Source organism: Haliotis rufescens, unplaced genomic scaffold (assembly GCF_023055435.1).
Source record: "Haliotis rufescens isolate VD_foot unplaced genomic scaffold, xgHalRufe1.0.p SCAF_2, whole genome shotgun sequence".
NCBI lineage: Eukaryota > Metazoa > Mollusca > Gastropoda > Lepetellida > Haliotidae > Haliotis > Haliotis rufescens.
Genome location: NW_025963890.1, coordinates 43,718,426 through 43,735,165, shown reverse-complemented (window position 1 = coordinate 43,735,165; position 16,740 = coordinate 43,718,426). Strand labels below are relative to the sequence as shown.

General features: G+C 40.0%; 1 protein-coding gene across 5 annotated transcripts in view; it reads right to left on the bottom strand.

Moving 5' to 3' along the window:
- Nucleotides 1-16,740, bottom strand: part of LOC124153060 — a 123,574-nt gene that overhangs the window by 70,180 nt on the left and 36,654 nt on the right. For 4 of the 5 annotated variants that reach the window (XM_048400022.1, XM_048400024.1, XM_048400023.1 and 1 more), the window contains 2 exons: nt 16,123-16,257; nt 12,006-12,146 (listed from right to left, as the gene is read on the bottom strand). In XM_048400022.1, the coding sequence (XP_048255979.1) occupies nt 12,006-12,146; nt 16,123-16,257 (276 nt within the window). The remainder of the gene's footprint in view (nt 1-12,005; nt 12,147-16,122; nt 16,258-16,740) is intronic. The other variant, XM_048400025.1, reaches the window with a different exon arrangement.

The window sequence follows — 16,740 nt, the reverse complement described above, 5'->3', positions numbered from 1 at the left end:
GAATAGGCCTTCAGCAATCAATGCTTGCCATAAAAGGCGACTATACTTGTCGTAAGACGCGACTAAAGGGATCAGGTTGTCAGGCTCTCGCTGAATTGGTTTATGCATGTCATCAATCCCAATTACGTGGATAGATGTTCATGATGTCAATCACTGGATTGTAAGGTCCAGACTCAATTATTTACAGATCGCCGTCATATAGCTGGAATATTGCTGAGTGCGGCCTTAAACAACAAACAAACAACAAACAAGTTAGGATTAATGTTCAAATGTAACAATATATCTGGGACGCCAATGGGAATCCAGGTAAGTACAGTGTAAGTAAAGTATAATGTCTTCGTGTTCTTCCAACTTCTTATAGTATATCAAAGACTTCATAATCAAATAGGTGCTTAATTCTCATACATGTATCTCTATATGATGGTCAAATCAGTACTACATGGAATTCATCCACTTCCTAGTGAGAACTGTATGGACACATTTTCGACAACTTATCAATATATTTTAAATGTCCGTATAATGAATGCATCTATACCATAACTCGACTTCGTTAGACTTCTACCTTAGTACAAATGATTATAACGCTGGTGTACACGTCAAGAACACCCACCTTTCTTCGGAGTTGTCGAAGAGGAGAATTTTTTTATTGTTATCAGTTTAACTAAGTGACAGGCGTCATTCCGAACACCCTGTTCTTCTTTCCGTCCATATTTCCGTCTACAACAACACAAACATATTGATGGGTTGAAATAGACTGAGAGAAGGGAAGAAAATATCAATAGAATGCTGATCATGTTATAAAATTAAAAGGACAATTTCATTTCGATTAAATATATCAAATAAAACAAAGTAACAGTTTTACGAAACGTCTTTCCAGTTTAAATAGATATGAATTTGTGCATATGTTACGCTGCTTCTGAAATAGTGAACATACATTGGCTTGTCTTCAACGCTGTCACTTTAGGCAAGGTAGCCTGATCAACAACAAATATTATGCACTTGACTGAGATTTAGAGACAGTGCTTATGCTAATCTATGGAGATCCTTTACATCCATAGCCTGTATGTTCAAGGTTTTATATATTGATTGATTTCTCACAGCAAGCAAGTGTGATCGAACCTGAGAAGAACAACAGCAATGATGACTGCAAGGAGAATGATGAGCAGGCCAGCTGCAGCGATCCCGCCGGTCGCAGATGCAGGCATCCCATCAGCTGTAAGCACAAACACATAACGCTATATATACATATGCTGTTGCAGAAGCTGTTACGTCACTCAAGGCGGGTTAAGGGCACGAACACTCATCTTACATTTCATAAAATGTGTTCAAATGAAATTTACCAATCCTCAGCCCAATAGCTTACTTCCAAATGTAATTGTTATTGAATAAGAAGTAGAGATAGAAGATGACAAAATGCGATACCGTTTTTCGTTTTCGATCTGGAAACTATATTCAGTGTCCAATTCTTCTGAACAACATGACGCCACGCCACTTTCCTTAAAGCATTCATCTTTACATTTCCATACCATCACTTGCATATCAATATGATCCAACGCATTCTATCCATCTTCCCGCATGTTCTAATTCCAAATGTGTATACGTCATTTAATCGAAACTGATTTGAGAAAGACGCCGAGATGAAAATGAAACTGCTGCCGGATTTCATTTGTGATCTGGAATCCTTATTCAGTGTTTCCTTTTTCTTAAAATTAAATATATAAATTTGGATGTTCATTGTTAAGAAAGAGAAGATTCCATATCATATATATACATGCAAATTGATCCAAATTTGTTGAATCCAAAATGTAACAATGCCCTGTAAATCTGATAATAAACATTGGAAGGGTGACTGACCTCAGCTACCCGCGGTAATGAATACCTTGCTGACATGATTCTCCCGTCCACCCTGACTGGCAGCTGGAGCACAACCCGGTCGACCTTCCGCACCTTGTACCTGCACAATTCGGACTGCAAGACACTGCACAGCCGGGGCCATAGAATCCTGGCTCACAGTCTGGAGACATTGAGGTACACTGTATGAGACACTGGTATAATTACAGACAGACAGGCAGATATTCTTTTTGAGTCTCACATTTTGCATCCATTTGAAATAACAGGACATATAACATGTAATGTTATTATACATTACCAATTCCTTAGGGAATTATGATATACTATTATTAATCAGATATTAATACAACGATATGCGAGCTACACATACTGTCATGTCCATCAAAACGCTTATTTAAAGCTTTAAAGCTTTTAAAGCTTTAAAGCTTTAACTCTAAAATTAAGTAACCTTCAAGCAAGGGGCGTATGAGCTCTTTAATATCTTCGTGGAGTGCTCATGCTCAATGGTACGTCAAAAGTTGTGACATTTACACAGCAAACGTTAAGACTGCATCCCTCTTGTCATATAGTCTTGTGGATGGTGTCTTTGTCACTCGGAAGGTTTATGCATAGATCAGATGAGCTGGCGTCACTGGGGTCTTCTATTTCTAGTTCAGATGGGTAAATCAATGGTTCGGAATTGGCTATTTAGGAATTATCTCAGATCAACGATATCGCCGACATAAACTTCTTGGTCAAATTCACGTGCTTTGATTGTGCCAATACGAGCAGAAATTGTGATTCATTAGCCTAAAGAAACACATCAACAAGGAGGAGTATGGAATCTGTAGAGCAATAAATGGTAACTCTGAGAATATCCAGCATTTCACATATTCTTAGTAAACTTCAGTTAACAGTTGCTTTCATTTTTGACAAATCGCACCAAACTTTTAGAAGAGATGTACCCGTTTCTCTGTTTTCCAGAAATGTTAACTTTTATAGAAATGTGATGGTTTAGAAAAATGTTTAGAAGCATAGTTTAATAATCACAGAACATGTGACAAAATGTTCATTATATATATCTATTTCGTTAATGTTTGTTTGTTGCTTAACGCAACATTCAGCAATATTCCAGCTATATGGCGGCGGCGCAATAATCGAGTCTGGACCAGACAATCCAGTGATTGACATCACTGAGCATCGATCCACGCAATAGGAATCGATGTCATGCATCAACCAAGTAAGCGAGCCTTACCACACGATCCCGTTGGTCGCCTCTTACGACAACATGGGTTGCTGAAGACCTATTCTAACCCGGATCTTCACGGGAATACAGTTAATGAATCTATAATTATCAAAGACCCGATATATGTTTCCGTTAAAAGGCAGCGATGACGTTCAATAATCCAACGCAGATCGAGGGAAACGCGAGACTGACAAAAGGTCAGCACTATGCTACAATGACCAAAACGCTGACATGACATGAGTGTAAGGCTATTGGCTGTAATGTAACATTCATATTTTCGAACTAATTACAAAAACAAACGTGCGTATTTTACAATCCCACCCACCTAAATGGCACCTGTCTCCCCTCCAGCCGTCACGACACTGACATGTACCGTCCGTCCTGTCGCATTCGCCATCCAGACATCCTTCACTGCAGTTTTCCCTACATCCCAGGCCGTACGTTTCATTCGTGCAGGCTGAAGACATGCACAAAATGTTATATTTCACTAAATAGTTAATGAAACTATATTAAAATCCAAAGCAGATCAAGGGAAACGCGAGGCTGGCAAGAGGTCAGTACTTTGCCACAATGACCAAAACGCTGACATGACATGAGTTAAGGCTATTGGCTGTAACGTAACATTCATATTTTCGAACTAATTACAAAAACAAACGTGCGTATTTTACAATCCCACCCACCTAAATGGCACCTGTCTCCCCTCCAGCCGTCACGACACTGACATGTACCGTCCGTCCTGTCGCATTCGCCATCCAGACATCCTTCACTGCAGTTTTCCCTACATCCCAGGCCGTACGTTTCATTCGTGCAGGCTGAAGACATGCACAAAATGTTATATTTCACTAAATAGTTAATGAAACTATATTAAAATCCAAAGCAGATCAAGGGAAACGCGAGGCTGGCAAGAGGTCAGTACTTTGCCACAATGACCAAAACGCTGACATGACATGAGTTAAGGCTATTGGCTGTAACGTAACATTCATATTTTCGAACTAATTACAAAAACAAACGTGCGTATTTTACAATCCCACCCACCTAAATGGCACCTGTCTCCCCTCCAGCCGTCACGACACTGACATGTCCCGTCCGTCCCGCTGCATCCGCCATCCAGACAACCTTCACTGCAGTCTTCCATACACCCCGGGCCGTACGTTTTATTCGTGCAGGCTGAAGACATGCACATAAAATTTGTAACTATAGACGATTACAGCGTTGAACTGAGTAGATACAAGTTCGCTAATCAAATTTAATCATGCATACACACAACATAATGCGTATTTATACTCGTGTCCATGTGTTTAGAAAGTGAAAGGTTTATGTATGTCGATACATGTTCATTTTCTCGGTGGTGATGGAGAGGTGTTCCGGAGAAAATATATTCTCTGTGCTGTTATCTAAGCGGCTTTGCACGTCTATCAACACGTCAAAGACGGAAAGGGGCGGTCGGGTAGCCTAGTGGTTAAAGCGTTAGCTCGTCACGCCGAAGACCCGGGTTCGTTTCCCGATATGGGTACAATGTGTAAAGCCCATTTCTGGTGTCCCCCGCCGTGATATTGCTGGAATATTGCTAAAAGCGGCGTAAAACCATACTCACTCACTCAAAGACGGAAGTGAAGAAATACTTAACAACTGTATAGTTATTAAGTTTCAAACTTTAATCTTTCGGAAAAAACAATTTCATCAAGATCACATATAATTTAGGACGAAATACTGGTACACATCATTCTATTGTTAACTCTTTTGTACTGCCTTCAGATCTCTCTCTCGTATAGAATATAACACATTCATACACACAATTACGGCAAGTGTTACTTCATAAAATGGATTCCATCAACGTCAGTATCTGACCTTGATCGCATTGTGATCCTTGGAATCCTGGAACACAACCTTGAGAACACTCGCCGTTCACATTGTTGCATTCACCGCTGTCGCAGTTGCTGTTGCATTGAGAGCTGCAGCGATCGCCAAAAGTACCGTTAGGGCACTCTGAAACAATAAAGAATACGGAGATTCATCTCCAAACATCAAACATTCCGGGGAAATACTTGAGATATTAATTTCCAGCATGAAGTTCTCCATTCAATGCATACACGTGTATCCAATCATTCCAACCTACAGGTATTTCTTACATTTGTGTTATTTGTTCGAAATGCAAATGCATCACATCTAGATGACACATTGTGCAGCACATCCTGCGTGCAGAGCGTGCACCATGAGCTGAATAATGCATTGAATATGAATGTAGTATTGGTTTTGTCACTACAGTACTCTCAAAGATTACTTAAGGACTTACTTTCTGTACAATTGTCACCGAGCCATCCGTGCCCACAGCCACCATCACAGAACCCTGTTACAGGAGAACATCTCTTCTGGTCTCTGCAGCCAACACTACACGTGTATTTGCAGGATTCACCATAAAATCCCTGTGTACATTCTGAAAGTGAAACACAATTGTGGCATTACTTACCATGGATAATATGTTTCGTGTCTATTCTTGATAAATTTATGACATTTGAATGCCTACACACAGGGCGTTAGCTTGTAATTAGTTTGATGCGGTTGTGAAAAACAGAAGGGGTGACACAGAAAACTGACTTCGAGCCGACCAGTCCTTGTTTAAGGCCCTTAATGCAGAGCGCCCGACAAGTTAACAACAAGTACCATCTTTAAAAGTCTTTTGGTATGACGCGACCGTGATCGAACTCCCGACCTTCCGTTCTCCGGGCGGACGCTCTAGATATACCACGAGACCATGGAGGCGGTCGCACATATAATACATTGGCACAAAACACTATATAATACGGGTTGATATGCAGTTTGCCAAGTACTCATCTCTGATGACATTAAGCATTATGGACCTGCCGGTTTAAAGGAACTGCAAACAGCACTGCACATTTTTAGAATCCATTTGTCGTGTGTTCCCAGATTTACCCTGGTTATGATCTTAACGTGGAACCAAAATCTTGTTCGTGGAATTCACGATATTGTAAAATGGCCAGAACTTGTATCACTTCGCGATTTCCTTGCACGTTAACCCTTGATAGTACTCTAATTATATTGTTCATGGTGGGGTAAAAACAAACTCACCAGTTTCCTCATCTTTCAAGGTTATGAATTTATTTGATGAAGAAAATATCTTTCAGAAGGAAAACTAAGTTTTCATGGATAGCTGACTGGGGAACATGGGATGAAGGATATAAATGTACAAATGTGTATATGGCTCAGCATCTGCAATCAATACACGAAGTTACAATATAAGTATTATTCATCTCATCGGGTAAACATTTCCTTTTCGAAACCATAGTTCGTTGGATTGTGATATAAGTAAACATTTCTGGTGACCATTTATACAGTCACATATTTAGTATCAGTACAAATATGAGTTCAGGTCAATAATTGCATGTGTGTGTATGTTACAGTAATTATAACTTGGTTACTACAGATGGTATCCTACCGGAGAACGCTGGCCGCGTCATACCAAACTACGTTGAAATATGGCGCTCGGCATCAACGGGATGACACAGGACTGATCGACTTGGAGTCAGTAAACTGTGTCTGAGTGAAGTATCCATGTTAAACTGCGGCATGGTATCTCAGTGGGCTAGCACTTTATACCCGGTATTAGTCCGGGCAAGTACAAACAGCCAGCTATTAATATTGAGTATTTCACGTAAAAGAGTCAACAGCTCGTTTTCCTTACCACCTGCAATACCATCGGGTTTACCAGTGGGTAACCACAGATAAAATTACATTTCTACCATCAAAGGTCCAGGAAAATCTGTTAATAAATGAAAGAAATGTCATCTGAAGTTTACTGAATATTCTGTAGTTGCAATGTTGGGCTTCTAACATCTACTTGGGGATAAGACATTTTGGCAAGACTTATGCACGACTAACAAAACATTATACTCTGATCTGAACAAGATGTTTCGGATATAAATCTAGAAATTCTACTAAAACAAATTGATATTCCAGAGTAACATATACAATCTGCACCTAACCTTGAGGAAGGATACATTTGAAGTTCTCGCATACCTAAATCTTCAGGTTCTAACCGGTTCACCGCGTAATGTTTTTGAATAAATGAAGACCAAAAAATCTTGATGTCTGGCAAATACATTCACACCATGGCCAATTTCCTGGCCTTTTGAAAAAGCTTCAGACACGATCGATGGGACCTGTATTAAAACAAACGTTCACTTTCGTTCACTTTGGCAATTCAATAAAATATGGATGACTGTAGTTAATCAAGTGTCCTTGGCTTTGAACCTCTTGTTTGTGTTATTATCAGGGGTTGTCGTCAAAGGGGCCCACTCTCGCCTTAAGTTCTCGCTAAAATTAAACGTTTTGAAGCCGAAATAAAAACAATCACAGTTGGTGATATTAAATACATCTTTAATCAGTTTGCTAATGATATCACTAGCACTAGTACTTGTACGCCAGATGGTAAGGAACGCTGCCCACAAACAGTGCTACAAGTCTTTACATTTTTTCTGCCCGTTTCTCGGGATTGAAAGTAAATATTGATAAAGCTAAAATTACCTGGATAGGCTCGATAACATATTCAATAACGACCCTGTGTCAGAAATGGAGACTTAACTTGGATCAGAAAACATTTGAATTACTTGGGATAATATTTAAATTGACATAACTGAACTAAATAATAAAGATACTCTCAGAAAATGTGAGCTACTTTTGTCCATCTGGTTAGCGCGCAACCTCACGTCTTAAGACAGAAACTGTATATTTAAATCTCATATTATTCCAAAACAAAAACATTTTGCTTTCGTCTCTCCCAAACACACCAGATACACGAAAAGAAGAATTTCAATGTAAATGTTTCAGATTTATATGGGGAAAAAAAGGAAAAATGTGATTTGAAATGAACGTATCAAAGATGGAAGGTTAAATATGCTGAATTTGATGCAGAGTCGATTGTACGATTCCGACTATATCACGAGAATGTGATCATGAATCACTTTCAAATAGTGATAATGCCAGATGTGAAAGGACAATCTATCAAAACTGGGCTACTACCCAACATGAAATTGGAAAGGCGCACATTATGTGAATGACCTTCCCCAGGCATGAGGACAGTTTTTATCATACGACAGATGCGTTAGTAAGCAAATTATTTAGAACACAGAGGGAGAATCAACGGTAAACACATAACACTGTCTATACACACTGCTGTTGTTGAAGCTGTTACATCAAGGCGGGTTAACGGTAAACACATAACACTGTCTATACACACTGCTGTTGTTGAAGCTGTTACATCAAGGCGGGTTAACGGTAAACACATAACACTGTCTATACACACTGCTGTTGTTGAAGCTGTTACATCAAGGCGGGTTAACGGTAAACACATAACACTGTCTATACACACTGCTGTTGTTGAAGCTGTTACATCAAGGCGGGTTAACGGTAAACACATACCACTGTCTATACACACTGCTGTTGTTTAAGCTGTTACATCAAGGCGGCTTAACGGCACTAACACTCATCTTACATTTCATAAAATGTGTTCAAATGAAATTTACCAATCATCAGCCCAATTGCTTACTTTCAAATGTAATTGTTACTGAATAAGAAGTAGAGATAGAACATGACAAAAAGCGATACCGTTTTTCGTTTTCGATCTGGAAACCTTGTTCAGTGTCCAATTCTACTGAAGAACATAATACCGAGCACTTTCCACGTAGCATTCATCTTTATATTTCCATACAAAACATCATTAAACATGATCCAACACATTCTATCCATCTTCACCGCATGTTCTAATTCCAAATACGTATACGTCATATAATCGAAACTGAATTGAGAAAGAAGCCGAGACAATGAAACCGCTGCCGGATTTCGTTTGTGATCTGGAATCCTTATTCAGTGTTTCCTTTTTCTTAAAATAAAATATACAAATTTGGATGTTTATTGTTGAGAAAGAAAAGCGCCCTTCCATAAAAAAATATCAAAATTTATTGAATCCAAAACGTAAAAGTGCCTTGTAAATCTAACAATAAACATCGGAAGGGTGACTGACCTCAGCTACCCGCGGTATTGATTACCTTGCTGACATGTTTCTCCCGTCCACCCTGACTGGCAGCTGGAGCACAACCCGGTCGACCTTCCGCACCTCGTACCTGTACAGTTCGGACTGCAAGACACTGCACAGCCGGGGCCATAGAATCCTGGCTCACAGTCTGGAGACATTGAGGTACACTGTGTTAGGTTAAGTGTATCAGACACTGATATAATTACAGACAAACAGAGAGATATTCTTTGTGAGTCTCACCTTTTGCATTGAATTGAATTAACAGGACATAGAACATATACTATTGTACACAAGCAATTCCTCATGGAAAATATGATAGACTGTTATTAATCAGATATAAATACAATGATATGAGAGCTGCACATACTGTCATGTCCATCATAATGATGTCAGACAGACAGACAGACAGACAGACAGACAGACAGACAGATATTCTTTTTAAGTCTCATGTTTTGCATACATTTACATTAACAGGACACATGACATATAATGTTGTTATGCATTAGCATTAGCTAATGGAATTATCATAGACTATTATTAATCAGATATAAATACAACGATATGCCAGCTGCACATACTGTCATGTCCATCATTATGCTTTTTCAGCATTATAAGGCCCTGGATGCTTTAACTCTAAAAATAAATAACCTTTAAACAAGGGGCGTATGCGCTCTTTGATATCTTCGGTGAGAGCTCATGCTCAATGCTACGTCACAAATTGTGACATTTACACAGAAAACGTTAAGACTGCAGCTGCTTGAATATTGTTTTCCATCCCTCTTGTCATTCAGTCTTGTGGATAGTTTCTTTGTCACTCGGAATGTTTATGCGTAGATCAGATGAGGCGGTGTCACTGGTGTCTTCTATTTCTAGTTCAGGTGGGTAAATCAGTGGTACGGAATTGGCTATTTGGTCAGAATGGAATTATCTCAGATCAACGATATCGCCGCTATAAACTTTTTGGTCAAATTCACGTGTTTTGATTGCGCCAATACGAGCAGAAATTGTGATTCATGAGCCTAAAGAAACACATCAACAAGGAGAAGTACATGTATAGAATCTGTAGAGCAACAAATGGTATCTCTGAGAATATCCAAAATTTCACATATTCTCTGTTAACAGTTGCTTTCTTTTTCTGACAAATTGCACCGGACCTTTAGAAATAGAGATGCACCCTTTTATCTGATTTCCAGAAATGTATACTTTTATAGAAATGTGATGGTTTAGAAAAATGTTTAGAATCATATAGTCTAATAATAACAGAACATGAAACAAATGTCCATTATATATCTCTATTTCGTTAATGTTTGTTTGTTGCTTAACGCCGCATTCAGCAATATTCCAGCTATATGGCGGTGGTCTGTCAATAATCGAGTCTGGACCATAATATCCAGTGATTGACATCATGAGCATCGATCCACGCAATAGGGATCGATGTCATGCATCAACCAAGTAAGTGAGCCTAACCACCCGATCCCTTTAGTCGCCTCCTACGACTAGCATAGGTTGCTGAAGAACTATTCTAACCCGAATCTTCACGGGAATACAGTTAATGAAACTATATCGAAGACCCGTTATATGTTTCGGTGTAAGGGCATGGGGACTTCAGCGATGATGTGCAATAATCCAATGCAGATCGAGAGAAACGCGAAACTGACAAAAGATCAGCACTATGCTACAATGACCAAAAGGCTGACATGACATGAGTTAAGGCTATTGGTTGTAACGTAACATTCATATTTTAGAACTACAGTAAAGTACGGTTATAACGAACTCGAAGGGACTACTAATTCTAGTTAGTTATAACCGTAGTTCGTTATAAGCATATATACGGAATAATAACAGCAAATTGTCGGGACCAAAAAGTTATAAGTTCGTTATATCCGTCAGTTCGTTATAAGCGTGTTCGTTATAACCGTAGTTTACTGTAATTGCAATAATAAACGTGCGTATTTTCCTATCCCACCCACCTAAATGGCACCTGTCTCCCCTCCAGCCGTCACGACACTGACATGTGCCGTCCGTCCCGTTGCATTCGCCATCCAGACATCCTTCACTGCAGTTTTCCCTACACCCTGGGCCGTACGTTTCATTCGTGCAGGCTGAAGACATGCACATAGAATTTGTAACGATAGACCATTACAGCTTTGTACTGAGTAGCCACATGTACAATAATCAAGTTTAATCATGCATGTACACAATATAATGCGTATATGTACTCGTGTTCATGTGATTAAAGAGTGAAAGGTTTATGTATTTCGATACATTTTCATTTTTCCCGATTGCAATGCAGAGGTGTTCCAGAGAAGATATATTCTCAGTGTTGTTATTTTAGCGGCTTTGCACGTCTATCGACTCGTCAAAGACGAAAGTGAAGAGACAGTGAACAAATGTAGAGTTATTAAGTTTCAAACATTAATCTTCTGGAAAAACATATCTGACCTTGATCGCATTGTGATCCTTGGAATCCTGGAACACAACCTTGAGAACACTCGCCGTTTACATTGCTGCATACACGGCTGTCGCAGTTGCTGTTGCATTGAGAGCTACAGCGATCGCCAAAAGTACCGTTAGGGCACTCTGAAACAATAAAGAATACGGAGATCATCTCCAAACATCAAACATTCCGGGGAAATACTTGAGATATTAATTTCCAGCATGAAGTTCTCCATTCAATGCATACACGTGTATCCAATCATTCCAACCTACAGGTATTTCTTACATTTGTGTTATTTGTTCGAAATGTCTCAATATGTATTGCAAATGCATCACATCTGGATGACACATTGTGCAGCACATTCTGCGTTCAGAGCGTGCACCTTGAGCTGCATAATGCATTGAATATGAATGCAGTATTAGTTGTGTCACTACAGGACTTACTTTCTGTACATTTGTCACCGAGCCATCCGTGCCCACAGCCACCTTCACAGAACCCTGTTACAGGAGAACATTTCTTCTGGTCTCTGCAGCCAACACTACATGTGTATTTGCAGGATTCACCATAAAATCCCTGTGTACATTCTGAAAGTCAAACGCAAATGTGGCATTACTTACCATGGATAATATGTTTCGTGTCTATTCTTGATAAATTTAAGAAATTTGAATGCCTACACACATGGCGTTGGCTTGTAATTAGTTTGATGCGGTAGCTGCCGTGTGTCATCGCGTGCAGAAAAACACAAGGTGTGACACAGAACACTGACTCCGAGCCGAGCAGTCCTTGTTTTAAGCCCTTAATGCCGAGCGCCAGACAAGGTAACAACAAGTACCATCTTTAAACGTCTTTTGGTATGACGCGGCCGGGATCGAACTCCCGAACTTCCGCTCTCCGGGCGGACGCTCTAGATATACCACTAGACCACGGAGGCGGTCGCACATATCACATGAATTTATTTGATGAAGAAAATATCTTTCAGAAGGAAAACTAAGTTTTCGTGATCAGCTGACTGAGGAAGATCGGATGAAGGATATAAATGTACAAATGTGTATATGGCTCAGCATCCGCAATGAGTACAAGCTGTTACAACGTAAGTATTATTCATCTCATCGGGTAAACATTTCCTTTTCGAAACCATAGTTAATCGGTTTGTGATATCAGTAAACATTTCTGGTGACCATTTATACTGTCACATATTTAGTATCAGTACAAATGTTAGTTTAAGTCGGTAATTGCATGTGTGTGCATGTTACTGTAATTATAGCTTGGTCACTACAGATGGTATCCTTCCGCAGAACACTGGCGGCGTCATACCAAAAGACGTTGAGAGATGGCGCTCGGCATCAACGGGATGACACAGGACTGTTAGGCTCGGAGTCAGTAAACTGTGTCTGAGTGGAGTATCCATACTAAACGTCGGCATGGTATCTCAGCGGGATAGCACTTTATACCCGGTATTAGTCCGGACAAGTAATATTGAGTATTTCACGTAAGAGAGTCAACAGCTCGTTTTCCTTTCCACCTATAACATCAGCGGATTTACCAGTGGGACATCAGTGGGTGACCACAGATATAATTACATTTCTACCATCAAAGGTTCAGGAAAATTTGTCATTAATGTAGATAATATCATCTGACGTTTACTGAATATACTGTATGTGCAATGTTGGACTGCTAATATCTTTATACAATTTGGGGATAGGACATTTCAGCCAGGCTTAGACAAAACGTGCAAAACATTACTCTAAACATGACGTTACGGTCATTAATCAAGAAATTGTACTAAAACATATTGATATTCCAGAGTAACATAAACAACCTGCATCTAACCTTGAGGGGGGATTGACTCGCATACTCGCATTCTCGCATACCTAAATCTTCAGGTTCTGACAGGTTCACTGCAGAATGATTTTTTTTAATAAATGAAGACCAAAAGGCTTTATGTCTGATAAATATACTGAACCGCAAAGGAAACGTCACCATGGATAGATATATGAGAAACCTTATTTGTCTAAACACTGGAAACATACTTGGAAACATATTAAAAAGATGAAACCTGGCAAAACTGATCATCAATTATGAAATTAAAGTGTCAAATGTTCTTAAGGTGAAACACAACATTAGTCTCTGAGAAAGTGGCATCACAAGTCTGTGTCTCGTGTGTCCGTCATGTTCATTGATGACTGCCGTGCAACATCGATACATGGAATGGATGAGGCGGTTGATGAAGGCCAAAGGCGCTTGAGCCAACACTTGAGGAACGCCTGAAGTAGTTCAGCTGCAGTTGTCAGCCTTGGTCGGACGTCATTCAGCCGTCTTTGAATCTCGTCCCACAGGTGCTCAATGGGATTTAAATCAGGACTGAGGGGAGTCCACAACATGGTTCTAATGCCATTCAGCTGGGGGAAATCTCTTGTTGCCCCAGCAGTGTGGGCACGGTCGTTATCATGATGAAACTCTTGGTTGCGGCGACGTGCCAAAAGAGGTATGGCGTGTGGTCTCAAGACTTGATCAATGTACCGAGCTGCTGTGACAACATTGCCTCTCCCTGGACAGATGTTCTTGAAGACCACAGGGAGAACCCTCTGTGCAAGACCAATTCCACCCCACACCATGATGCTCGGGCCACCCCACGAGTCTCTCTCAACAACACAAGCATCCAAATACCGTTTCCCAAGGCGTCACCAGACTCTCTCTCTCTCTCTCTGCCATCTGCTGTTGAGATACAGGAACAGCTCTCGTCTGAAAAGATGACTCTTCTCCACTGTTGGTTGTGCCAATACTGGTGCTGTGTAGCCAACTGAAGACGGTGTCATGGTGTCAGAATGGGTCCTCAGTGTTGCCTGTGACAGTGGAGGTGTCTGATCGTCAATCGTCGACGCACGGTGTCCGCACTTATGTGTCGCTGGTGTGTCCCCATGGTCTGTCGAACAGTTTCCGCAGCAGTAACAAAGCGATCTTGAAGATGCTGTAGCACAAATCTGACCATCCTGACGTCGGGTGGTGACCCTTGCCTTTCCACTACGTGGTCGGTCATCTGTAGTGCTGATGGTCTGGTACCGTTGGTGGAGCCTGTATATGGCCCTTACGTGGAATTGAAATGCATTGGCTACTTGCTGGTAGGTTTGTCCAGCTTGCAATCGTCCAAGGACCTGGTGTTGCTGATTTCTTGTCAATATTGGCATGTGGTAGCAATTCGATAACGAATGAATATTATCCGATCTGGGTTGGTTTTCATAGGGCAAGAAATGGGGGAACACATGTGCTTTTCAATTTGCACGGAACTCACGTGCATTGGGTTACAATGGTCGTTGACGTGATGCGTTTGGGGGATTGGTTTATTTGTCATCTGCTTTGTTTGTATCATCAAATTTCATTTTTCCGGACAAGGTAATGTTAACTTTTAGAAACTTTGACAAAAACTACCCAGATATTTCAATGACAACTTTTCATGGAATGTTACTTGGGGTGACGTTTCTTTTGCGGTTCAGTATACATTCATACAAATTGCTAGCCTTTTGGAAAAGCTTTAGACACGTTCGATGGGACCTGTATTGAAACAAACGCTCACTTTCGTTCACTATGGCGATTCAATTAAATATTGATGACTGTATGTTGTGAAGGTATTTAAGTAAATGTCCTTGCAAATGGCTTTGGATCTCCTGCTTGTGTTATTTTCAGGAGTTGTCGTCAAATCGACCCTATCTCACTGGCAGTTCTCGTTATAATGATACGTAATGATGCTGAAATAAAGCGGAATCACTGTTGGTAATATGGAATACCTCTTAAATCGGTTTGTTAACTATACTACTAATACACTAAATGGTAAGGAACGCTGCCCACATACAATTGGCAGTCTCGCGAGATTGAAAGTAAATATTGATAAAGCTGTAATCATTTGGCTAGGCTCGATAACATATTCAGAAACGAACCTGTGTCAGAAATGGAGACTTAACTTGGACCTGAAAACATTTGAATTCCTTGGGATAATATCTAACTTTGATCTTGACATGATTAAACTAAATAATATAGGTACTCTCCGAAAATGTGAGATTCTTATGTCCATCTAGTAAGCGCACAACCTCGTGCCTTTAGACAGAAACTGCATATTAAAATCATCTTGTTCTACTGAACAATATCATGCCGAGCCCTCCACTTTCCACATAGCATTCATCTTTATATTATTATACCATCACTTGCATATAAAACATCATTAAATATGATCTAACACATTCTATCCATCTTAACCGCATGTTCTAATTCCAAATTAGAAACTGAAACTGAACCGAAAACTGAATTGAGAAAGAAGCCGAGATAGAAGTCTACAATGAAACCGCTGCCGAATTTCGTTTCTGATCTGGATTCTTATTCAATGTTTCCTTTTTCTTCGAATGAAATATACAAATTTGGATGTTTATTGTTGAGAAAGAGAAGAGTCCATATCATATATATACATGAAACAAATGATCAAAATTTATTGAATCCAAAATGTAAAAATGACCTGTTAATCTGATAATAAACATTGGAAGGGTGACCTCAGCTACCCGCGGTATTGATTACCTTGCTGACATGTTTCTCCCGTCCACCCTGACTGGCAGCTGGAGCACAACCCGGTCGACCTTCCGCACCTTGTACCTGCACAGTTCGGACTGCAGGACACTGCACAGCCGGGGCCATAGAATCCTGGCTCACAGTCTGGAGACATTGAGACACATTGTGTTAGGCTAAGTGTATCAGACTGATATAATTGCAGACAAACAGACGGATATTCTTTGAGAGTCTCACCTTTTGCATACAATTGAATTAACAGGACATATAACATATACTATTGTACATAAGCAATTCCTTATGAATTTTTGATAGACTGTTATTAATCAGATATAAATACAACGATATACGAGCTGCACATACTGCCATGTCCACCATAACGCTTTATAAAGCTTCATAAGGCCCTGGATGCTTTAACTCTAAAATAAGAGGACCTTTAAGCAATGGGCGTATGAACTCTTTGATATCTTCGATGAATGTTCAAGCTCAATTGCACGTCAAAAGTTGTGACAATTACACAGCACTCGTTATGACTGCAGCTGCTGGAATATTGTTTACCATCCCTCTGGAAATACAGTTTTGTGGATAGTTTCTTTGTCACTCGGAATGCTGATGCATAGATCAGATAAG